This window comes from Schistocerca gregaria, chromosome 3, assembly GCF_023897955.1.
Source record: "Schistocerca gregaria isolate iqSchGreg1 chromosome 3, iqSchGreg1.2, whole genome shotgun sequence".
In the NCBI taxonomy this organism is placed as follows: Eukaryota; Metazoa; Arthropoda; class Insecta; order Orthoptera; family Acrididae; genus Schistocerca; species Schistocerca gregaria.
The window spans coordinates 340,172,287-340,198,270 of record NC_064922.1 but is presented as its reverse complement, the minus strand read 5'-3'; the positions used below and the strand labels follow the sequence as shown (position 1 = coordinate 340,198,270).

General features: G+C 41.4%; 1 protein-coding gene across 5 annotated transcripts in view; it reads right to left on the bottom strand.

Annotated features, from left to right (window-relative positions):
- The window catches only part of LOC126356000 (alpha/beta-tubulin-N-acetyltransferase 9-like), a 94,678-nt gene that overhangs the window by 12,315 nt on the left and 56,379 nt on the right, over nt 1–25,984 (bottom strand). For all 5 annotated transcript variants that reach the window (XM_050006636.1, XM_050006634.1, XM_050006639.1 and 2 more), the window contains one exon: nt 15,149–15,289. In XM_050006636.1, coding sequence (XP_049862593.1) covers nt 15,149–15,289 — 141 coding nt within the window. The remainder of the gene's footprint in view (nt 1–15,148; nt 15,290–25,984) is intronic.

Here is a 25,984-nt window from a genome sequence, read left to right as displayed (position 1 = left end):
TCCCCACCGTTTCATGAGCATGCATGTGAAACATATATCCTTGTAATATCAGATGGTTCTTTCGAAAATGAAAAATTGTTAGCCTAGGCGGAAGATTGGTTTCCCTCGTTCTATCTTCATTCATGTAGAATGTATAATCTAGTAAAATCAGATGATTATTTTTGAAGAGTTCTGTATTTTAGTTGGGGGAGAAAAGCCATTAAAAATCATACTTTACAACAAACAACAAATAAGATAACTTGATAGTGCTTATTACTAACCACAGTAACATCCATTCTTTATGTGTCTTGGGAAATTCATATAATTTGGGAAGTTTTATCACTGTCTATGGATGGTTAAAATTTCTATCGCTACATTTGTACTCCGCAAACCACTTTATGGTGTGTGATGGATGGTGCTTTGTGTACCACTGCCCCCTTTGGGCTAAAATCTCTTTATTTTTCTCTCTTGGACTTTTGCGAGATACTTGCACCAGGGAACAATATATTAGCTGACTTTTCTAGGAAAGTACACTCTTGGAATTTTAATAGTAAACCTCACCATGATGCAGACTGCCTCGCTTGTAACGTCTCCCATTGCAGGAGGCTGAGCATCCTCATGACACTTTTGCTCTTATTAAATGAATCTGTAATGAAACATGATGCTCTTTGGATATTCTCTACTTCTTTTATCTATCCCATCAGGTACAGATCCCAGACTGATGAGCAACATTCAAGTGTTGGTCAAACAAGGGTTTGTAAGCTACCTCCTTTGCGGATGGACTAACATCCTGAGGAATCTGTGTGGATCTGCCTTACCTGTAATTAGTTTTATATGTGGACATCACTCCTCTGTACGTACACTATGCAATATTCAAATATTGGTCAAACAAGGTTCTTCCTTTGTACTTTAACTAGCTCTCTACATATACTCCTAGATTTTTAATGTATGGAAATGCTGCCAATGATTGTTCTGCAATCTTATAATCGTACAGTAATGTGTCTTTTATGCACAATACATTACATTTGTTTATGTTGATGGTCAACTGCCAACTCCTGCACCAAACATAGATTCTCTGAAGTCTTCCTGCATTTCACTACACTTTTCTACAGACAGGGTGATTCAAAAAGAAAGAAAAAGTCTTTCTTTTTTGTTAAAGACAAACAATGAAAGACAGAAACACATTACACATGTCACTGGATAGAGGAAGGCTCAGAGTTTTATGTTTGCACAGACACTAATACCATGCACTCATAACGTGTACTCCATTTCATTCCACACCCAAATCAACAGGTACCAGTTTATTGAATCAACAGCTTCAACAATTTGATGTTTCAGCACTTGAAGAGTAGCTGCTATAGGTGGGACAAAGACTGTCTTTTATTTACCCCAACAAAACAAAATCACGAGGTGTGAAGTCTGGTGACCTGACACGGCAAAAGCAATGAACAAGATTTTGTTGTTTACCTCTTCCAGTCCAATGTTGTGGAATGGTGTTGTTAAGATACTGCCTCACCTCAAGGTGAAAGTGAGGCACTGCATTATCATGCAAAAAATGAAATCACTGGTATCTTTGTGACATTGAGGAAACAACCAATTTTGTAGCCTATCCAGGTACGACATTCCTGTCAGTTTGTCCCCAAAAGGAAAAGTCTATAAACTTTGTGAAGAGAAATGGCAGAAAACACATTCAATTTCTGAGAGTCTCGGTGACAATGCCAAGATTTTGTGACGCCCATATACTTACAGTATGTAGGTTTACTTTACATGATAAATGAAGTGTTCATTTGTCCAAAAACATAGGTCGTTTGGAAAAAGTGTCTTCTGCTATTTCCTGCAGAATTGAAATGCATAATTTGCATCTTCTGTTATGGTCATGGAAGCAATTGCTGCAGTAACTGCAACTATCAAGGAGTCATATGCAGGTGTCGTTTCAGAACACAACACACTGTTGTCTGAGGAAGTTGAAGCTCCTGGCCTGCCTGTCTTGTGGCCTTCTGAGGACTCTATGTGAATGCATCTCAGATACACTCAACATTTTCATCAGACATGAGTGGCTGACCAGAGCTCCTCTCTTTGCATATGCAACCAACTTACAAGAATTTTGTACGCCAGTCATAAATCTGTTTGCGCAGAAGTGGCTTCTTGCTGAATTGATGGCAGAATGCATGTTGCGTTTGAGCAGTGGGTTGACTTTGTGCAAAATTCCAACACACACAAATGATTTTCTCTTGTGGTGTAGTCACCATGTAGCTACAAACAAACAGCAGCAGAGCTGTGTCAAAACTTTGTCTTTCCCTCTATCCAGTGACATGAGCAATGTGTTTGTATCTTTTATAGTTTGTCTGTAATAAACAACTGAAATGTTCTTTCATTATGAATCACCTGGTGTAATATGCATCACCAGCAAAAATCCTTCTGGAATTCTAACGTTATCCACTAGGTCATTTATACATATTGTGAAAAGTACCATTCCTATAACGCTCCCTTGAGGTGCATCCAAAGTTACTTTTACGTCTGAAGGTGTGTCTTCTCTAAAAATGACAGAAGGAAGTTAGTCTTCTCTGCTACTGACATGCTCTTTCCCCTCTCCATCCCTCACTATACTGTCCTATGTACTGAATGGATGGTTTCAGATACTGAGGCTGTCAGCCATCTTAAAGCATTACACATTAGTGGGAGGGAGGGGGGGAGGGTGGAAGCAGTGGTCCAATGCAGATGAATATGTTATACATGTTGTATGATGTATACAATCATAATCATAAGATTATGCAGGAGTGGATACAGCATCTTGAGCAACAATTTCAGTATCTCCAGGTACAATGCAGTGTTGAAATTGTGCATAGAAATGGTCACAAAATTGTCATCATCTTGAGAGACATTGTTCCATGCTACTTCTACTTCTCATCACAACTGGTTGATGAATGTTGCTAGTAACGCAGATCATACCACATGTCATCCTATCATGTCCCCACAACCTGCTAAATGGGGAACAGGACTACTGATTGTGCTGACCATTGGAGCTACAGGACATCTATGGAAGATTGTTGGGTAGTATGAGAAGTGTGTGAATGAACATTATTCTGCTAGAAGACACCTCCCAGACATTTTAGAAATTGCTACAGAATGGACTGGGTGATGATCATGTTGCATTCAGCACTGCTCAGTGTTTCACAAGCAAACATCAGATGGGGATGGTCACTGTAGACTTTACCTCCCCACAACACAGTGCTCAGAGTTGAGACTGTATATTTCTTTAACACTCCAGTAGCTGTTATTCTCCAGGTAACAGTGCATTTGAAAATAACTATCAATAGGCAGATTCTGCTCTCATGATAAAACAAAAACTTGCTACAGTCATCTCTTAAATCATATATTAATGGAAGCTTTAGCAGTGGCAGATGACCACAGTACTCAGTTTCAGTAAATCATTTTTGTTTACTGATTGTATTGCCTATCTGTGAGTGGAAACAAATCAGCTTAGGGACATGCAAAATATCAAAATGGTGTCAACTGAAAAATTTGCATCAGGAAGTTGAGCCAATCACAATTATTATTACAGTGGAAACAAACATCCACTGGCTATTGTGTATGAATTTTATAGCGTAGATTCATGTTGTCATAAGTGCTATTTGTGCCAATAGGTGAAGTTATGAATTGTGAATACTTGTGGAAGGTGGCTACTGGTAACAAATAAACATTTGTTTCACAGGGCCAGTTGCTGTGAATTAGGGAAGTGGTAGAGTGGCAGGATAGTGTCCTATGGTTACAAATGCACCATTGCCAGGTTTTCATGTTGCCTGTGGTGTAACATATCAATTTGGTAAAGTAGTACATTACATAATGTCTACTTAACTGATTAATGATGGTTGTGACAGTTACAAGTATTTTTCTTAGCTAAAATACTTTCAAATCACAAACTGTTCGGAAGTTTTGTTATTGTTTGTGCATGCGAACTTGTATGGATGGACGCCAAATGTCTTCAAGGTAAGATGATGATAGCAGCTTTACTGTGCTTCACAGTACCTGCTGGGTTGACAGTGTTTCCTGCTGCAGCACCCCGGCTTGGAGTAACGGGGTGGGGAGGGGGGGAGGAGAGGGGGTTGAGCAGCACCACCGACAATCTTGCTGACATCATCTTTCAGGTTCATAAAGAACTATTTTTAATTGGTGTCAAACAGAATGGGTGTAATGACATAGTGAATAAATATGAATAAATAAACACGAATAGTATATGAAGTGATATTGTAACATAAGGAGCAATGTATTGGTATTTCAGGGGAGTGCATTTTGTTTTATAATAAAAAGCTGAAAACATCAAAGTTTACAGAATTCATCATGTTGCTGCAGCAGTGACGAAGTCCATAATACTAAAATTACAAAGTTTATGTTAACATTATTTCAGGATGCAGAGGTTCACAACACATGAGTTACATCACTCATTGCCTGAAATTAAGCATTTCTCACACAAAAGCAAACCAGAGAATACTACATGCCATTGCTGTCCATGTAATACTTTGACTTCTCACCACATGATGGCAGTAAGTTGATCATGCTTGGAATATTGAACTATTATGCACACAAATGGGTTTGATGCACTGCCAGATGGTGATACTGACTTGGAGCCAGTGGTCATTGCCTGTTTTGCTCTAGGAAAGCAGCTTAATCTTTAACTATGTAATGGCCTATTTTCGTGAAAGAATTCAATGTGCACTCTTTATGTAGCTTGGGAGGAATCTTCTGCCAAATACACGAGGCCATCTATGGAACAATCAGAAGTATGGACTGCATTTAATTGCAAATAATAGATCAACAACAACATCACTTACCTTGGAACTGACACTGTCCTCGGTTCTTTCTGGAGACTAGCAGAGGTAGTGAAGACAGCTGCTCATCTCACTCATGACACCTAAGCACAGCTGATAATTAGCAGCATTCTTCTGAGAACTAAATGATGCTCTGTGGTCAGGTAACAAGTGTAGGACCTAAACAAGACGCTTTGTTTTGTGACAAGCAGGTCTGGAGACTCACGGACATCCATTACCCAGTTGCCAATTGAAGAGTTATCCCGAGTAAGTCAAAAAAGCTTTTGATATCTCAATTAGAATTCAAAATCTGAGAAACCATTTGTTAAAATTGAGTGGATAACAAATGTAGAGTGAGAGTATACTAAAACATCAGTTGTTAATGCTAAAGGTTTTACAGCAAACACTCAGAACTACGCCTAGCTTCTTTGCAGAAAACAATCTCATTCACATAACACTAACACACAAGAGTTGATTGAAATACGAAGAAGAAAGCCGGGAAATTTCCAACAATATGTGGAACATACATAACAAAGTATAGATTAGACTTCCTAAGAGATACAGTGTTTATAGCAACAAACAAAAACATTAGGCCTAACAAGGTCCGCCAACTATGAATTCTTATGGACAAGAGTAACCAAAGGGTGGAATAACATTATTAGTCATATGCTCCCACTTATCACCAGATTAAGTCACAGAGTTACTTAAAGACAGCTCAAAATTCACAGTACAGAAAAAAAAACCTCTAACTTACCAAAGCAAAGGAAAGTGTTGGTACATTGACAGAAACAATAACAAACACAAACACACACACACACACACACACACACACAAATTTCAAGCTTTCGCAATCCACGGTTGCTTCATCAGGAAAGAGCGAAGGAGAGGGAAAGGCGAAAGGATGTGGGTTTTGAGGGACAGGATAGAGAGTCAATCCAATCCCAGGAGCTGAAAGACTTACCTTGGGGGAAAAAGGGACAGGTATACACTCTCGCGCGCGCACGCACGCACGCACACGCACACGCACACATGCGCACACACACACACACACACACACACACACACACACACACACACACACACACACACACAACAGACACAAGCAGACATATGTAAAGGCAAAGAGTTTGGGTAGAGATGTCAGTCGAAGCGGAAGTACAAAGGCAAAGATGTTATTGAACGACAGGTGAGGTATGAGCGGCGGCAACTTGAAATTAGCAGAGGTTGAGGACTGGTGGGTAATGGGAAGAGAGGATACACGAGGGCTATCCACAAAGTACATTACGTTTTGGAATTAAAAATAAATAAAGTATTGGAAATTTTTTTATTATATACAGATGAAAGCCACACTTAAATACTACTTTTCTACATAGTTGCCATTTAAATTAAGGCACTTATCGTAGCGATGGACGAGCTTGGAAATTCCTTTGTCGTAAAATTTGGCCGCCTGCCCTTCAACCACGTGGTTACCTCTCTTGGGACATAAAAGGTGTGAATTTTGTGGATTTCCTGGAAAGAGGCACTACAATAAACTCTCAAAGGTATTGCCAAACTCTGCACAACTTCAGAAGAGCAATACAAAACAAGCGCCGGGGAAAGTTGGGCTGAAAGGTCTTGCTGATTCATGACAAAGCCCGGGCCCACACTGCAAATACCACTTGTGAAATTCTCGAATCTTTTAAGTGGGAGTTGTTTCCTCATCCGCCGTACAGTCCCGACCTGGCACCGAGCAACTTCCACTTATTTCCAGCAATGAAGAAGTGGTTGGCTATGCAGCATTTTGATGACGTCGCACAGCTTCAAGAAGAGGTAACCACGTGGTTGAAGGCGCAGGCAGCCAAATTTTACGACGAAGGAATTTCCAAGCTTGTCCATCGCTATGATAAGTGCCTTAATTTAAATGGCAACTATGTAGAAAAGTAGTATTTAAGTGTGGCCTTCATCTGTATATAATTAAAAAAATTCCTATACTTTATTTATTTTTGATTCCAAAACGTAATCTACTTTGTGGATAGCTCTCGTATTTAAGGGCACATTCCCATCTCTGGAGTTCTGATAGGTTGGTGTCAGTGGGAAGTATCCAGATAAACCCGGACAGTGTAACACTGTGCCAAGATGTGCTGGCCGTGCACAAGGCATGTTTAGCCACAGGGTGATCCTCATTACCAACAAACACTGTCAGCCTGTGTCCGTTCATGCGAATTGACAGTTTGTTGTTGGTCTTTCCCACACAGAAAGCTTCACAGTGTAGGCAGGTCAGTTGGTAAATCACGTGGGTGCTGTCACACGTGGCTCTGCCTTTGATCGTGTACATCTTCCCAGTTACAGGACTGGAGTAGGTGGTGGTGGTAGGGTGCATGGGACAGGTTTTACACTGGGGGTGGTTACAAGGGTAGGAGCCAGAGGGTAGGGAAGGTGGTTTGGGGATTTCATAGGGATGAATCAAGAGGTTACGAAGGGTAGGTGGACGGTGGAAAGACATTCTTGGTGGAGTGGGCAGGAATTCGTGAAGGATGGATCTCATTTCAGGGTAGGATTTGGAGTAGGACCAGGTGAATCTGATGGAACCAAAGGACTTGAGGTTGGAGAGGAAATTCTGGAGTTCTTCTTCACTGTGAGTCCATATCATGAAGATGTCATCAATAAATCTGTACCAAACTTTGGGTTGGCAGGCCTGGGTAACCAAGAAGTCTTCCTCTAAGCGACCCATAAATACACTCCTGGAAATTGAAATAAGAACACCGTGAATTCATTGTCCCAGGAAGGGGAAACTTTATTGACACATTCCTGGGGTCAGATACATCACATGATCACACTGACAGAACCACAGGCACATAGACACAGGCAACAGAGCATGCACAATGTCGGCACTAGTACAGTGTATATCCACCTTTCGCAGCAATGCAGGCTGCTATTCTCCCATGGAGACGATCGTAGATATGCTGGATGTAGTCCTATGGAACGGCTTGCCATGCCATTTCCACCTGGCGCCTCAGTTGGACCAGCGTTCGTGCTGGACGTGCAGACCGCGTGAGACGACGCTTCGTCCAGTCCCAAACATGCTCAATGGGGAACAGATCCGGAGATCTTGCTGGCCAGGGTAGTTGACTTACACCTTCTAGAGCACATTGGGTGGCACGGGATACATGCGGACGTGCATTGTCCTGTTGGAACAGCAAGTTCCCTTGCCGGTCTAGGAATGGTAGAACGATGGGTTCGATGACGGTTTGGATGTACCATGCACTATTCAGTGTCCCCTCGACGATCACCAGAGGTGTACGGCCAGTGTAGGAGATCGCTCCCCACACCATGATGCCGGGTGTTGGCCCTGTGTGCCTCGGTCATATGCAGTCCTGATTGTGGCGCTCACCTGCACGGCGCCAAACACGCATACGACCATCATTGGCACCAAGGTAGAAGCGACTCTCATCGCTGAAGACAACACGTCTCAATTCGTCCCTCCATTCACGCCTGTCGCGACACCACTGGAGGCGGGCTGCATGATGTTGGGGCGTGAGCGGAAGACGGCCTAACGGTGTGCGGGACCGTAGCCCAGCTTCATGGAGATGGTTGCGAATGGTCCTCGCCGATACCCCAGGAGCAACAGTGTCCCTAATTTGCTGGGAAGTGGCGGTGCGGTCCCCTACGGCACTGCGTAGGATCCTACGGTCTTGGCGTGCATCCGTGCATCGCTGCGGTCCGGTCCCAGGTCGACAGGCACGTGCACCTTCCGCCGACCACTGGCGACAACATCGATGTACTGTGGAGACCTCACGCCCCACGTGTTGAGCAATTCGGCGGTACGTCCACCCGGCCTCTCGCATGCCCACTATATGCCCTCGCTCAAAGTCCGTCAACTGCACATACGGTTCACGTCCACACTGTCGCGGCATGCTACCAGTGTTAAAGACTGCGATGGAGCTCCGTATGCCACGGCAAACTGGCTGACACTGACGGCAGCAGTGCACAAATGCTGCGCAGCTAGCACCATTCGACAGCTAACACCGCGGTTCCTGGTGTGTCCGCTGTGCCGTGCGTGTGATCATTGCTTGTACAGCCCTCTCGCAGTGTCCGGAGCAAGTATGGTGGGTCTGATACACCGGTGTGAATGTGTTCTTTTTTCTATTTCCAGGAGTGTGGGTTGGCATACGAGGGAGCCATCCTGGTAACCATGGCTGTTCCCTTTAATTGTTGGTATGTCTGGCCTTCGAAAGTGAAGAAGGTTTGAGTTAGAATGAAGCTGGCTAAGGTAATGAGGAAAGAGGTTTTAGGTAGGGTGGCAGGTGATCGGTGTGAAAGGAAGTGCTCCATCGCAGCAAGGCCCTGGACGTCGGGATATTTGTGTATAAGGAAGTAGCATCAATGGTTACAAGGATGGTTTCCGGGGGTAACAGATTGGGTAAGGATTCCAGGCGATCAAGAAAGTGGTTGGTATCTTTGATGAAGGACGGGAGACTGGCATGTAATGGGTTGAAGGTGTTGATCTGTGTAGGCAGAGATACGTTCTGTGGGGTTTGGTAACCAGCTACAATGGGGCGGTCAGGTTGATTGGGTTTGTAAATTTTAGGAAGTAGGTAGAAGGTAGGGGTGCGGGGTGTCGGTGGGGTCAGGAGGTTGATGGAGTCAGGTGAAAGGTTTTGTAGGGGGCCTAAGATTCTGAGGATTACTGGAAGCTCCGCCTGGACATCAGGAATTGGATTACCTAGGCAAACTTTGTATGTAGTGTTGTCTGAAAGCTGACGCAGTCCCTTAGCCACATACTCCCGACAATCAAGTACCATGGTCGTTGAACCTTTGTCCGCCTGAAGAATGACGATGGATCGGTCAGCCTTCAGACCACGGATAGCCTGGGCTTCAGCTGTGATGATGTTGGGAATAGGATTAAGGTTTTTCAAGAAGGATTGAGAGGCAAGGCTGGAAGTGAGAAATTTCTGGAAGGTTTGGAGAGGGTGATTTTGAGGAAAAGGTAGTAGGTCCTGCTGTGACGGAGGACGGAACTGTTCCAGGCAGGGTTCAATTTGGATAGTGTCTTGGGGAGATGGATCATTAGGAGTAGGATCAGGGTTATTTTTCTTTGTGGCAAAGTGATATTTCCAGCAGAGAGTACGAGTGCAGGACAGTAAATCTTTGATGAGGGCTGTTTGGTTGAATCTGAGAGTAGAGCTGAAGGTGAGGCCTTTGGATAGGACAGAGGTTTTGGATTGGGAGAGAGGTTTGGAGGAAAGGTTAAATACTGAATTGGGGTGTTGTGGTTCCAGATTGTGTTTATTAGAATTGTGAGGTTTTGGGGGGGAGTGGAGCTGGAAGTGAGAGACTGAGTAGATGGGACAGACTGGGTTTGTGTGCAATGAGAGGCGGTTGAGGTTTGCTGGAAAGGTTGTGGAGGGTTAGTGAGTTACCTTTCCGGAGGTGGGAAACCAGGAAATTGGATAGTTTTTTGAGGTGGAGGGTGGCATGCTGTTCTAATTTGCGGTTGGCCTGTAGGAGGATGCTCTGAACAGCTGGTGTGGATGTGGGAGAGGAAAGATTGAGGACTTTTATGAAGGATAGGAGTTGACGGGTGTGTTCATTGACTGAGTTGATGTGTAGGTGAAGGATTAGGCGGGTGAGGGCTATGGATTGTTCAGTTTGGAACTAGTATAGGGACTGATTCCTTATCAAATGGTCTCTTCCCTACAGCCTAGGTCTTTGCGGCAAACGAATCTGCTCCAGTCCTGAATCCCTGAACCATTACACCAACAACCTGAAAACAGCTTTCGCATCCTGCAACTACCCTCCCAACCTGGTACAGAAGCAAATAACCAGAGCCACTTTCTCATCCCCCCAAACCCAGAACCTCCCACAGAAGAATCCCAAAAGTGCCCCGCTTGTGACAGGGTACTTTCCGGGACTGGATCAGACTCTGAATGTGGCTCTCCAGCACGGATACGACTTCCTCAACTCCTACCCTGAAATGAGATCCATTCTTCACAAAATCCTCCCCTCTCCACCAAGAATGTCTTTCCTCCGTCCACCTACCCTTCATAACCTCTTGGTTCATCCCTATGAAATCCCCAAACCACCTTCCCTACCCTCTGTCTCCTACCCTAGTAACTGCCCCCAGTGTAAAACCTGTCCCATGCACCCTCCCACCACCACCTACTCCAGTCCTGTAACCCGGAAGGTGTACACGATCAAAGGCAGAGCCACCTGTGACAGCACCCACATGATTTACCAACAGACCTGCCTACACTGTGAAGCTTTCTATGTGGGAATGACCAACAACAAACTGTCCATTCGCATGAACGGACACAAGCAGACAGTGTTTGTTGGTAATGAGGATCACTCTGTGGCTAAACATGCCTTGGTGCATGGCCAGCACATCTTGGCACAGTGTTACACCATCCGGGTTATCTGGATACTTCCCACTGACACCAACCTATCAGAACTCCGGAGATGGGAACTTGCCCTTCAATATATCCTCTCTTCCCGTTACCCACCAGGCCTCAACCTCTGCCTAATTTGAAGTTGCTGCCGCTCGTACCTCACCTGTCATTCAATAACATCTTTGCCTCTGTACTTCCGCCTCGACTGACATCTCTGCCCAAACTCTTTGCCTTTACAAATGTCTGCTTGTGTCTGTGTGTGTGTGTGTGCGGATGGATATGGGTGTGTGTGGGAGTGTATACCTGTCCTTTTTTTCCCCCTAAGGTAAGTCTCGCTTCCAGGATTGGAATGACTCCTTATCCTCTCCCTTAAAACCTACATCCTTTCGTCTTTCCCTCTCCTTCCCTCTTTCCTGATGAAGCAATCGTGGGTTGAGAAAGCTTGAAATTTTTATGTGTGTTTGTGTTTGTTATTGTTTCTATCAATGTAGCAATGCTTTCGTTTGGTAAGTTATAGAATCTTTGTTTTAAGATATATTTTTCCCATGTGCAATGCTTCCCTTAATACACTGGGAAGACTGATTGTATTGTATGCATAATCTTGCAAAGGACTGCTTAACACACAAGACAACTGCCATGGAAAACTAGTCCAGCAATCTGCACATAACATAAATATTTTAGAACTCCTACTTACAGATAGGCCTGATCTTTCTGAACCATTGAAGAGCAAGGGATTAGCTACAAATAATTCTTATATTGCAAAGAATGCATGTCATTTTTTTAATACAAATACTGTAAGAGAACAAATACACAGATTTACAGTCCAGTATCACTAATTCCCATTAGTTGCTGGAAGGAAAGAAACCTATGTCAAAGAATCGGCAAGCATTCAGGTAAAATTCTTTGTGTGAAACACAGTCTGCTATTTTCACACAAGAAATATTAGGTGCAGGTGAAAAAATTGATGCCTATTTGAAATCTAGAAAGATGGATACTAAAACAAAACCACAATGTCAGCAGGTAGACAAGACATGATCACATACATGATTTGCTCAAAGAATTTTAAGAAACAATATCCATTATGTTATAATGGATAGTGAATTTTCAACAAAACCAAAACTGACATTGGGTTTGCCCCAGAAAAGTGAAGTACGACTGCTAGCTAATATTTGCAGTTGGTGATTAATCAGGTGTAACTACTAGCATTTTTAGACTGTTAGCTGATGATGCTGTTATAAAAATGAAAGTAAAATAGCTGCCTGATCATAAGAAAATGTAGAACGGTTTTAATGGTATGTCCACTTGGTATGTTGAATGAGCATAACCAGCAGTCACGTTATGAGGTGTTACGAGATGGTATTTGCTGGTAGCTTCTGGGAACGATGAGCTTTCCATCTGTATAATAAACAACATACAAGACATTTGGGTGAACAGATGAATTCAAATACTGCTAGGGTCAGTAAATAACCATACAGCCTATACAAAAGAGATGCTCAGGGTAATTACACGAAATTGCAGGGAGAGTTCCCAAATGCGTAACTCAGAAAAGCTAGTGTTGGTAGGAAGGAACCAGATGGCATATACTGTGAAGCAGTCATTGAAATGAAGAATTTTATGTTTGGCAGCGTGCTTGGCAAGTGGGTAGTCGAGCTGTTTCTTGGCCCAGTTTGTAGTTTGTCGGTGGTCATTCATGCAGGCAGGCAGCTTGTTGGTTGTCATGCTCAGGCAGGTAATGTGACTGGTTTCACAGGTAGCCCTGCCTTTCGTGGGATGGGTGATGCTTATGACTGGACTGGAGTTGTTGGTGCTGGGAGGCTATATCAGATAGGTCTTGCATCTGGGTCTATTATAGGGATATGAGCCATGAGGCAAGTTGTTGGAGCAGGTGTTGAGTAGGGATGAACAATGGGTGGGTGGCCAGCTATACCCTCACCCACAATTACTTCTCCTTTGAAGGCATCACCTACAAACAAATCTGCGGTACATCAATGGACACCCTGGACACCCACATAGTACCATCCTATGCCAACCTACTCATGGGGCATCTTGAGAAATCATTTTTAACAACACAGGATCCCAAGTGCCTCACCTGTTTCAGATTCACTGATGACATCTTTACGATCAGGATCGAGGGTGAAGACACACGTCCAGACTCCTCCACAACCGCACCACTTGCTGCCCCCCCCCCCCCTCCCCACCCCATTCGCTTTACCTGGTCCTCCTCAATTCAACAAGTCACCTTCCTAGATGGTGATCTCCACCTCAAAGCTGGCTACATCAGTACCTCTGTCCATATGAAATCTAGCAACCAGCAACACTACATCCACTTCGACAACTGCCTACCATTCCATACCAAGAAGTACGTTCCATACAGCCTAGCTACCTGTGGCCATCGCAGACTGTAAATTCCCCCCCCCCCCCCCCCCCCTCACCTTGTAAAAAAACAGATCTCCCATGCCTTATCTCTCCAGTTACCCACTACTTCCCAAAGTCTCCCATGCAGCCACAGAGGAAAATTCCTCTCATGACTCAATACCATTCAGAACTGGAGCAGTTGAATCACACTCTCTGCCAGGGTTTTCACAACCTTTCATCGTGCCCTGAAATGAGAAATGTCTTACCCACAATCCTCCCAACCCCTCCCACAGTGGTATTGTGCCACCCACTGAACTTACACAGTATCCTCATCTACCCCTAACTCAACCCCTGCCCTCAAGCCCTTGTCTCATGGCTCATATCCCTGCAATAGACCTAGAAGCGAGACCTGTCCTCTACAGCCTCCCACTACCACCTACTCCCACCCATTCACGAGCATCACCCATCCCATCAATGGCAGGGCTACCTGTGAAACCAGTCATGTGATCTACAAGCTAAGCTGCAACAACTGGGCTGTGTTCTATGTGGGCATGACAGTCAACAAACTGTCCATCCACATGAATGGCCACCGACAAACTGTAGTGAAGAAACAGCTGGACCAAACAGTTGCTGAGCACACGGCCCAACACAATGATCTTCATTTCAATGACTGCTTCACAGCCTGTGCTATCTGGACCCCTCCCACCAACACCATTTTTTCTGCATTGCACATGTGGGGACTCTCCTGCAATTGATCCTACAGTCCTGTAACCCATCTTGCCTCAACTTTTGTTTGTCATTGCACTTCACCCTCCTTTTCTGTTGCCTGTACCTAACCTAGCAGTACACAGCTTCTCTATTCTACCAATGCACACAGTCTTTTATTTCTCTCCTGTTCTAGACAAACCCCCCACTGGGAGGCTGCCAGTGACAGTGTGTGTGAGTTGCACTTGCATGAATGAGTGTGATTTTTTTTTTTTTTTTGTCTATTTCAGAAGAAGGTCTTTTGGCCTAAAACTTACTTGTTTAGCTGCCTTTTGTTATGCTTGTCTGTGAGTCAACATCTCCACTATTTGGTGAGTAGCAAGCTATCCTTTTCATAATACTGTCATTATTCCATCCTGGGTTTTCCTTTGTTTTTTAGTGCCTATAATGCTTTACATCAGTGGCCTGTGTAAATATCTGGTTTAGAGGTATACATTTTTACTATCCACTGGAAAGGAAAGAGGTAAAACATCATGTGCAGACACAAAGCCTTTTGAAGATATAGATGAATAGTTTAAATACTGTGCCACATGAGTGTAGTTGTTCACTTCAAAACCGAGAGCTCATCAGTATTATATGCCAAGTGAATATAATTTTGTGAATGTCTTGCTAACTGCTAAGAATAGGTGATTTGTAAATGTGATCATGCATATTTATTAATGATACTGGCACCAAAATGGCAGATTCTTCATGTATGGACTCTGAACTTGTAATAAAGTGATTTCCTGTCTATAAATTTTTATTATTCATTTTTTAGTTTTATCAGTCCCTGTCACATTTTTTCGCAATGAATTCATATTCCCACCCAACATCATATTATTTTCAGTAATATTAACAGTAATAAAAGCAATGCATAACATGTGAAGTAAAATAGCATACCATAACACAGCATCAATAAAGTTGCTTCCCAGCCATATTTCTTGCCTCTGGCTTTTTCTTCAGCAATCATTATTTCAATTTCTGCTGACTGGCTGTCTTCAGGCTCTTGAAGAAACAGATTTGTATCTCCTACCATGGAACCTAAGTGAGAACAAAGTTAAATTATTTAAAAATAGCACTGTAAATAGCTTTATTTACATGAGCATATAAAATATACATTCGAGTATTTAGATCTTTTTACAAATATCACACATATTTTAGAATTCATGTTGAAGCACGTGAATTAATATGTATTAAGTGTCAGAGCTGACAATAAGCAAATATGAAAGAGTGATATTCCAAGAAAAAGTATGTGACACTAATTGGTTTCACTAGCATCTTAGCATGCATCTCCTCAATCCTTCTTTATCTGACAAGCCATACCAGTCTTTCAGCTCAGAAAAGTGAAGATGATGGTTCTAATGCATCAAGTGTTCTATACTGCAAACCCTCCCCCTCCGACCATTTGGGTACAATGCACAGTCAGAGCGTTGACCTTTCATGTCAATTTCTGCACTTTGTCATTTTGTGGCGTGAATTATTTCCTCATTTTCTAAAATTCATATCTTTGTTCACAGTCAGATATCAATGTAATTTTTACAGTACGCAGCTATCATATAGGGGTACAAACAGCGCAAAAATCATATTTTTATACTCAGTCCCGCCTGAGATAACTAACCCCAAACTTTTCAAAAAATGAAAATTTTCAAATTTCAAAAATTCATGAAAAATTAAGGAAACATTTGTAAGTGTTCTTGCTCTATATGAGGCTAGTAGCGTATTATATCTAACTATAGGAAAAAAAATAGACACTCATAGATCACTCCTTGTTCGTTACTTTCTGGGCCTAAAAAGTGGGTTTTTGAAAATTTGGATACCAAACTGGAAGTCATTTTGACTGGTTATTTTTAAATTTAGGGTACTTTGTGCAACAGGCAATGTTGTAGAGGACACTTCTCTAAAAACAATCATGTCAATTGCAATGCTGTAACTTAACCCAGTGCAGAGATATTCAAATTTTCACTAATGTGTCCAGTCTGAAAAATCGTTGCAAGCCTACAAATAAAACTGGCTACCATCCAGTAAAGATGCAAGATAAATTATTTAAAAAAAAACTGTTTTGAACTTGTCAAATATAGGTCAACCACATATAAAAAAATTAAAATATTTAAAAATGGTCAAGCAAACATCACTGGACCACTTCATTTGGATTGACCTGGTAGGTTCATACTGAAAACAACAAGTCTTGTTACCCTTGATGATTTATTTTTTTCCAGCAAAAAAATTGTCTGTGTTTGGTATTTCAATCAAGATGAATTGACCCAGTAGGTTCGTACTGAAAACACCAAGTCTTGTTACCCCTGATGATTTTTTTTCCAGAAAAGAAATGTCTGGATTTGGCATTTCAATCAAGTATTGCCAGGTATCTATGCTTTGTTGTTTTTGCTAGGGAGGCAAGGCATGCAGTACAAACTTTGCACTCACTTTTCTCTTCTTTAAAACATTCTGAAGAATGTCTTGATCAGTTTATTTAGAGAGGTTTGTGACACAACATGGACATACTATTGTCATACATCTACTACTTAACACTGCTTGCTCACAACTGACTCGTCAAATGCATAGCTGTTGATAGCTTGAGCTGCCATCGTAGTTACTGCCCTCACATTGCTTATACTTCATAAAATCAATTTATCAACTTTTTGGACAGATGAACAGTGTAGCAATGCAGATGCCAGAAGCTCAGTCACCTTCAGTCTTCTGTAAGTCACGAATGTGGTGCCCATTGAATGAAATGTAGAGAAATCGATGAAGAATGGAAGTTTCTCATTATTTATGAAGTTGAAAGTTTAAGATTAGACAGTGAAATTAGTCAGCGAAAACTTTTCACACCATGCAAATTCATAAAGTACAAGGTTTTTCAGTTTCAATATTTTCTTGACAGGGGCCCAGAAAGATTGTTAAATTTCTTAAATAATTTATTAATGAGTCCATCAACAGCTGCAGTATTTGTATTAGGTGATTAGATTCGAACCTTACTAGTTCATTTTCAAAGTCTGGCCTACTGAGACTACATTGATAGTGTCTTTTCCTTAATAATAAATATCAAAGTGGCAACACATGCTTTTCAAATGTTTGAGAATGAATGCTACAATGAACAAGTGCCTCTTACCAAGTCCAAATCAAACTAGTTTGCTCCTACTAGACACGTGATGTGTACAATTATATTATAAATTTTAAAATCATAGGCAAAACTCAATTTTTCTCTCATTAAGTCAAATCAAATAGTTATCATATAACATGCAACGCACAATAAAAGACAGTGACATAGGTGGATTGTCAATTTTATTTTTATTTGCTGGTATAGAAATTTGACCTGCTGCCTAGATAGCGTACTGTAGAAGATCATTTAACATTTGTTTCTGCATTAAAATTTTAGCTGATAATACATCATCTAGGCATAAAGGAGACAGCTCATTGAATAGTAGAACCACTGAGTCATCAAGAGGCACACAAAAAACAATAAAAGCTTTTGCTAGCTTTTGAAAAAAGCCTTTAATGAGCTATAGCACACATACATCTCCTCATTCCCTCCCCTCTCCCTCCCCCCCCCCCCCCCCCCCCTCTCTCTCTCTCTCTCTCTCTCTCTCTCTCTCTCTCTCTCTCTCTCTCTCTCTCTCTCTCACCACACACACACACACACACACACTTGGGAAGCAGCTACATTGTGCAGGCTGAACACACAATGTAGTCGGCAATGTAGCTGCATAGTGGGAGTGTAGAGTGGGGGAAAGGATTGCATATTTATTTTATGTGTACTACAGCTCATTAAAGACTTCATCTGGACGATAGGAAAAGTTTTCATTCTTTTTTGTGTGCCACTTGATTACTCAATGCTTCTACTATTCAGTGAGTTGTCTTCTTGATGGCTAGGTTATGCACTATCACCCAGAACTTCAATGTAATGACAAATGTTAAATTAAAAGCGTATCTGAAAACTAGCAAAGAGTTCATTCTTTTTTGTATGCCTGCTGACAACTCTACAGTTTTATTATTCAGTGAACTGTTTCCTTTGCTCCTACATTGTTACGCTTGCCTGAGCGTTCCGTACCATATTTATAACTGATGGTACACATATTCAATGCTCAAATACCAAGAGGATCCCATTCAGGTATGTCATGTTAATGTGTTAGTGTAAAGTAGTAACATTTATCATGATGATGTATCTGCATGCTATACCTAAGTTAATAATAAATGGTGAGTTTTAGCTAATATTAATGATTATTTAAATAATAATATACTAAAAACAAAGATTCCAAGACTTACCAAGCGGCAAAGCGTCAGTAGACAGGCACAATAAAACAACACACAAAATTACGAGCTTTCGCAACCGGCGGTTGCTTCGTCAGGAAAGAGAGAAGGAGAAGGAAAGATGAAAGGATGTGGGTTTTAAGGGAGAGGGTAAGGAGCCATTCCAATCCCAGGAGCGGAAAGACTTAACTTAGGGGGAAAAAAGGATAGGTATATACTCGCACACACACACACACACACACACACACACACACACACACACACACACACTCACACACACACACACATCCATACATATACAGACACAAGCAGACATATTTAAAGGCAAAGAGTTTGAGCAGAGATGTCAGTCGAGGCGGAAGTGCAGAGGCAAAGATAATGTTGATTGACAGGTGATGTATGAGTGGCAACTAGAAATTAGCGGAGATTGAGGCCTGATGGACAACGAGAAGAGAGGATATATTGAAGGGCAAGTTCCCATCTCCGGAGTTCGGATAAGTTGGTGTTGGTGGGAAGTATCCAGATAACCCAGACAGTGTAACACTGTGCCAAGATGTGCTGGCCGTGCACCAAGGCATGTTTAGCCACAGGGTGATCCTCATTACCAACAAACACTGTCTGCCTGTGTCGATTCATGCGAATGGACAGTTTGTTGCTGGTCATTCCCACATAGAAAGCGTCACAGTGTAGACAGGTCAGTTGGTAAATCACGTGGGTGCTTTCACACGTGGTTCTGCTAAATTTTACATTGCTTGAATGTTCTGTGTTCTTGGTAGAATGTTTTATACATTATGAATGATACACACCCAACACAGGCATAATATTCTACAATATTAATGTTTTGTTACAAAAACCTGTTTGCAATTGTTATACTATCATCACGTACAAAGATGTGTATGTGGTGCTGTGAAATTTTGTTGAATCAAAGATTTTAAACTAGTGCATCTACAGTATATCTCCATTTCCAGAGATGAAAAATGTTAATTTTAGAATTAGGAATGAAACAAAAGGGATTGTTTCAGTGTAAATGTAATGAAAAATTATTTAACTAAGGTAAAAGATGTGACACATTAACTAATGAACTATAGACAAATTACAACTGTTGCACATAAGAAAACAACTGAACAATAAACTTTGGTGACGTATTCCAAAGATGTGGCTAAACAAAATAATCTTGTCTATTATAAGTCATAACTTACAAACAGATAAGATATAATAGAGATATTATATAATAGTGGTATTAAGAAGCTGAGGGAAGCAGCTGTAATAACACAAAGTAATTTTTTTTTTAAACACGACGAGAGAAATTATAGTAACTGGAATAAAGGCAAATGGGGTATGTGAGTAAGAGTGGTAATATACAACATGGCCTGGATGGGATTATGAGTAGCATCTGCAGTTAGAAGTGGCAAGTAAGGGAATTGTGTCTGGTCGTTGATACTAAGCTTGGGTTGATAGACGTGTGTTTATTAATTTCCATTATTGCAAGGTAGTTCATCTTCCTTCCTTTATGGATGTGATGTAATGTTTCAAGTTTCACTTGTAACTATGGCCTTCTTTAAGCAGGTAGCACCCTTTTCTAAGTTTCCAAATTCTGTAGTGTTCCTTCAAGTGGGTACTTATTGCCCTGCAAGACTGATCTATATAGAATCTGCCACAGTTACATGTTATTTTATATATTCCTTTATTTTCCATATCTGGAGTGCTGTCTTTAACTAGAGCAAAAAGTGCCCAACAATGTTGTGCACATAAAATGTTTTTACATTCCTGGAGTTAAACTTTCTGCCTACGTCCAGTGACATTTTTCCGAAGGATGGAACTGTGCACCATTTATTTCATTATTGAAGTGGTGGATCAAGGACAGTGTAAATAAGAGCATGCACCTGTTGTTTCTGCTTTTTGTGCATTATGGAGGATGGCCATTTTTGACACTATTTTTTGTATTGCATTTCGTTTTATTTGGAGGTTGCCTTCACTCATGGAGATGAATCATTGAGTGGAAGGCAGCAAGAGTATGAGTCACTGGATGTTGAGAATTGACCAGGATTACTGTACCTGTGGTGGTAAGTTTCCTAGAAGTCTTGAAAGCAGGAATACAGTCTGTGGTTAGATCTAAATAAACTCTAATGTGAATTTTATACTGCTGTGTTTCAAAAATTACTCAAACAACTATATTCTAAACACAACATTGACATTTTTCATCTCTGGGATTGGAGATACTCTGTAGATGTACTAATTTAAAATCTTTTGATCCAACAAAATTTCACTGCATTATAGGTGTAAAAGCCAAAAACTGGTTCATGTAACAAATAATAAATATTATAAATTACATCAGTGTTGTAAGTTTTCCATTCATAACACTAAATTTTAGGTTCTCTTGGGGCCTTGAGTTTAAGCAATCTAGCTGATTATAAATGTTTATGGAGAAGTTACATGGACAGAATAATCACACCACAATGAAATAATTAACGAGGAGTAACGAAGTTTTGGGAACACATTTGTGTCGATAAGTGATTAATGTCACAAGATCAATGTAAGAGCGTCAAAGTCATTGCAAATGTGAAATACTGGTACATTAATAAGCAGTGTACTACCAGAATGGTGAATGCAAGCATGCTAATGTGCGTGCATTGTGTCATACAGGTGTTGGATGTCAGTTTGTGGGATGGTGTTCCATGCCTGTTGCACCTGGCCAGTCAATACATGGGCAGTAATGCTGGTTGTGGATGGCACTGGAGTTGTCATCTGATGATGTCCCATACGTGTTTGATTGGAGACAGATCTGATGACCGAGCATGCCAAGACAACATGTTGGTATTCTGCAGAGCAAGATTATCAACGTATGTAGACAACTCCTGACTCCCACAACAGATGTGGTGCCCATGGATGCCAAAGCTGTCATGGATGGACTTTTTGATGTGTAATAGGTGACAATTGTCAAAATTGAGGTACTACTGGTAGATGGTACATTGGATATGAAGAGAAATTTATTTGGAGCTGTTGAAGAGATAGAAATAGAGTGTTCCATTAACAAGGTGACACAGGAAAGTACCATCCATATATCCATGGTAGCTTCAGACATTTTATTCTAGATTTGGTGTTCAGAGATGATAATTATGAGTGAGAATGTAGATGGCCAAAAAGATTAGTAAGGAAGTTGTGGTTTTGGAGCCCACTGCAATTTACAAAAGATAACAAATGTGATATGTTCTTTTCGAGTAGAAGTTGGTGACTTTGTTGCCCTCTCTTAGCACGAGAACAGATTTCATGACTTTATCCAGTTGCTTGTTGATGATATTGCTAACAGCTGATTTGTACGTCTCCTAAGGTTACTTATCGGAAAGGTCCTGAAACTTGAACTTCTGTCCCATAAAGCATTAGTCTTGCCCCAAACAGTGCCATCAATCCACTCCTCAGTGTGTGGGGCAACAGCAGCTGTTAACACTATGCGCACCACAAGAAGTTTCATGTCCTTTAACTGGCAGGTGAAACACATCCTCTCTGAAACTAGTGTGATGCTAGTGCATCATTTGGTGCTAATTTAGTGATTCAGGGGAGTGAATGCTGGAATGTAGTTTTTGTTCAAATGGTTCAAATGGCTCTGAGCACTATGGGACTTAACATCTATGGTCATCAGTCCCCTAGAACATAGAACTACTTAAATCTAACTAACCTAAGGACATCACACAACACCCAGTCATCACGAAGCAGAGAAAATCCCTGACCCCGTCGGGAATCGAACCCGGGGAAGTTTTTGTCATAAGCGCTCAGTAAGAGAACTAAAGGGCTAAGTAAAGGCCTTTTCTTGTGCTGGAAGTTTTCAGCATGATAAAATGGCTTATAAATCTCCTTCCCATAGAAGAAAATAATTTGTGAATGAAGTCTTTCTGGGCAGACATCTAGAAGGAAAAATCATTGCACATCTAGCCAGATGAGTGTGTCAAAGTGGCATGATATTTTGATGTTACGCCAAGCTACCATCATCAAATGATATCATATGTATTGAGGTGCTAATTGCGCTGTCCACTACATGTTTGTATGTCTTTTTTCCTCTCCCCTCCCACCCCATTCCTGGCCTGTGACATGGTGCCATTTGTCATCTGTAGCAGCAGATGATGGGCTGTGTAGGACGGAAACCAGTGCCACAACATCCTCACCAGCCATTTCCACTGGAGGGAGAATGGCCATCCTTTCCAGACACTAGGCACACCAAACCACCACTCGACCAGTCCCTTAATTCGACTCCGATGAGGCAACATTCCCGGCCATGCTCTCGGCAGCTAGCACGCGCAATGCCATGTGGCCCACATCATGGTCTGCCACATTTCACTGGGGTTTGCATGAACCGCAGAATTGTCATCCTGTGCTCATCGTCGTCATCCTCTCGCAGTCCATTTAATAAGAGGACTGCTATGGCGTTTTTTTTTTCATGCTGCCTTCCAGAGCTGCATCTTCTCGAGACAGTTATACTGATTACAGAAATAGAAAGCCTGTTGCCCAATGCCCGGTTTGTCCTACCGGTATCAGAGCTATTGGAATACTGCGTGCAATGTAGTGCAACTGGTGCAGTGAAGTGCAGTGTGAGCCAGGGCTACCAGGCAGATTTATTACTATCCTATCCCTGGCCGTTTCGGCACTCCTTTGCTGCCAAGTGTGCCACTGAAGCAGTTTTCTCGCACCACAGGATGACCCCGAAAAAAGGTTGCAAGTCACCCATGGTTTGCCCGGTCCAGACCCTCCTTGATTAAGACGTATTACCCCATTTTGAATGTTACTGTAAGTCATTAGCTTTTGGGTTAACATGTTAGAACCAGCCCGCATGGCTATACTAGCATATCCCGTCCTGTATTGCCGTCTTCGTAACTAACAAACCACCTAGGCATGTGCGCCTCTTAGGTGTATATAAGGGCACATAAACTGTTCTGGCACTACCTTCTCAAACCTCAAGGACCAAGACAGTGAGTACACCATCAGTGAAGTGTGGGATTCTGCACTGAAATTGTTATTTACTTTATGCCAGTGTGCTTCTGACTGGAGGTTATCATGTGACTTGGAACCTAGTGGAGCATTTGCAGACACACACATCAGTGATGGAAGGCTACTATTGTATACTTCATTGCGCATCACCACCTGATGATATCCTCTTCATTAGACATTAAAATAATGTACCACTTTGATATGCTGATCCTGTGTCATTTCTGAGAAGATTTCTTTAAGGACATCCACAAGGATATACTTCAATCTTACTTGTGGTTTGCAACTGTGAATAAATGGAAGTGCGACACAGTGGACAATCAGAGAGGACATCACACAAAGGAGGCATAGACTTGTTCCAGAACAATAAGCAGTTGGGTTAACCATGAGTTCACACGAAAAAGTTAAAAGTTGTGAATCGTATAGAAATCTGAATCTGAATTCCTATCACTCTAGGCTCTTAGGATGTGTAACAGGGAGGCATGATCATTCTCATTCCTGCACATATTTATCTATCTGTTGTTTTCTTTGTATGTGCAAGGATGATATTATCAATAATGGTGTTAAAATATATTAGCATGAAACATGAACAAAGTTACAACTTTTCTAAAATTGTAGTTGATGAGTTTTCCTATTAGTAATGCCCCCATCTACTTTGCACTTCGATTGGACTTGCATTAAGATCCCTCAAATTTGACAACAAAGTAAATCAATTATTGAATGCAAGGTGCAGGAACCTCACTGGATCTTTAGGAGCTAGAAGATTGCTTATTAGATATAGGTCAGATGCATTTAAAAACACTGGAAGGGTGACTAAAACTGGCACAAAAAATCTTTTTCAGAAGAAAACATTATTGATGCTTCCTCTGTCTTTGAGTAACAGATGAAGCTTTCAAAATGTGGATGCTAGTTTGGAGAATGAACAGAGAATTGAGAAGTTTTCCACACACAATAAATCTTCAGCAGAGCTCTTCACTGACCAGAGAAATGTGTGGCTCTAACCACAGAACCACACAAAAATGTATATAAAAAATAAATCTCTCATCCCCAAAACAGTGGTATGACCATTCAAATGCAAAACTGCACATCTTGCCACAAGAGACTTTTGAATGAGCACCTATTCAAGGTCTAAGAGAGGAGCTTTGGTAATGCAAAGAAACATAGTATCAATATAATATAACCAAAAAAAAACACACACACATATTTCAATGTGGTGGCTTATTTCTATATTTCCCTCTGCTTAAAATAATTAAATATATATGTGGAGTTCATTCTTTCCGGCATGTTCAAAAGAACAGACACCATTTTTGGTCCAGTAGCCATTATGAATAAAGACACAAAGGAATTACAGATACAAAATATATGTATAATTAAGGTGAGACGACCATGATCTCTTCAGTGCAGATGCACACCAGGGTTGAACACTTACAGAAATTGGTGAAATGCTGCAAGTAATTAGAATAAAGGGAAGGGGGCACTACATTAGTAATGTGAGGATAAGTTGAGAATATTGGTCTGATGGGAGGCATGCTAGGGTAGTCTGTGCAGTTGCAATGGCCATTGTGTCTGGATGGCTTAGTGATCAGAGCATCCGAAGGGTTCAAATCCCAGTCTGGCACAAATTTTCAACTTTCCCCACTTATTCCAATCAGTGCCCACTCACAGCCAACGTCTGTAATTCCTTTGTATCTCAAAATACTGACCTCATAGTGCTGCACACCTATTCAGTCTTCAAAGTGCAGGTGTGGTATTTTGATGCAGTGGCCATAGCAAATTGGAACAGAACAATATTCACATCTGATTAAAAGTCACTTTCAAGCAGTCCAATATCAAACCTCAAATCAATTACATTTTCAAATGATGGTATTGGTATATCAATGTCATAACTTTCCTTTTGCCAAGAGTATTATAAAAAAGGCTTGTTCTTTGTAGCAGAAAGTTGATTGTACAGCACAGAGTGAAGTATGATAATGAAATGATGATTGTTTTACTTTACTTGTGGTTTTCCACATTGTAGTTTTCATAAAAACAACATCCTTCTCTTATAGAGCTTACCAATATCTTGAGCATAATATCCTTTACCAGAAAACCTTCATTTAACAGAGTGATATTTTTATGAGCTGACCAGAAATCAAATAGCAATAGACTCTTCGCATCAATATGTACATGTCAAACAAGGAATGTAGTCAGAAAACTGTTCATGTGCCCTTTTGTCATTTGTTCACTTATGCTTGCCTCCACACGAACATTTTGTGGACAAGTTGCTTCAAGTTTCTTTGAAACCAAATGTTGCGCCTTCTTACTAATACTGTGATCTTAGTGTACATCTTTACATATGATGAATGTAGTAATATGCCTGGCAAGCTCCCAGTTTGTTGATAACAGTAACAAAGTTCTGAAATTGTCCAGGCTAATCATTTCAGGAATTTCTAATTGCCCACATTCACTGATGCCAATAGTGAATTGCAGATCCAATGCTCTTGCCCGGTCAGATTGTGACGTTGCATATTCTTT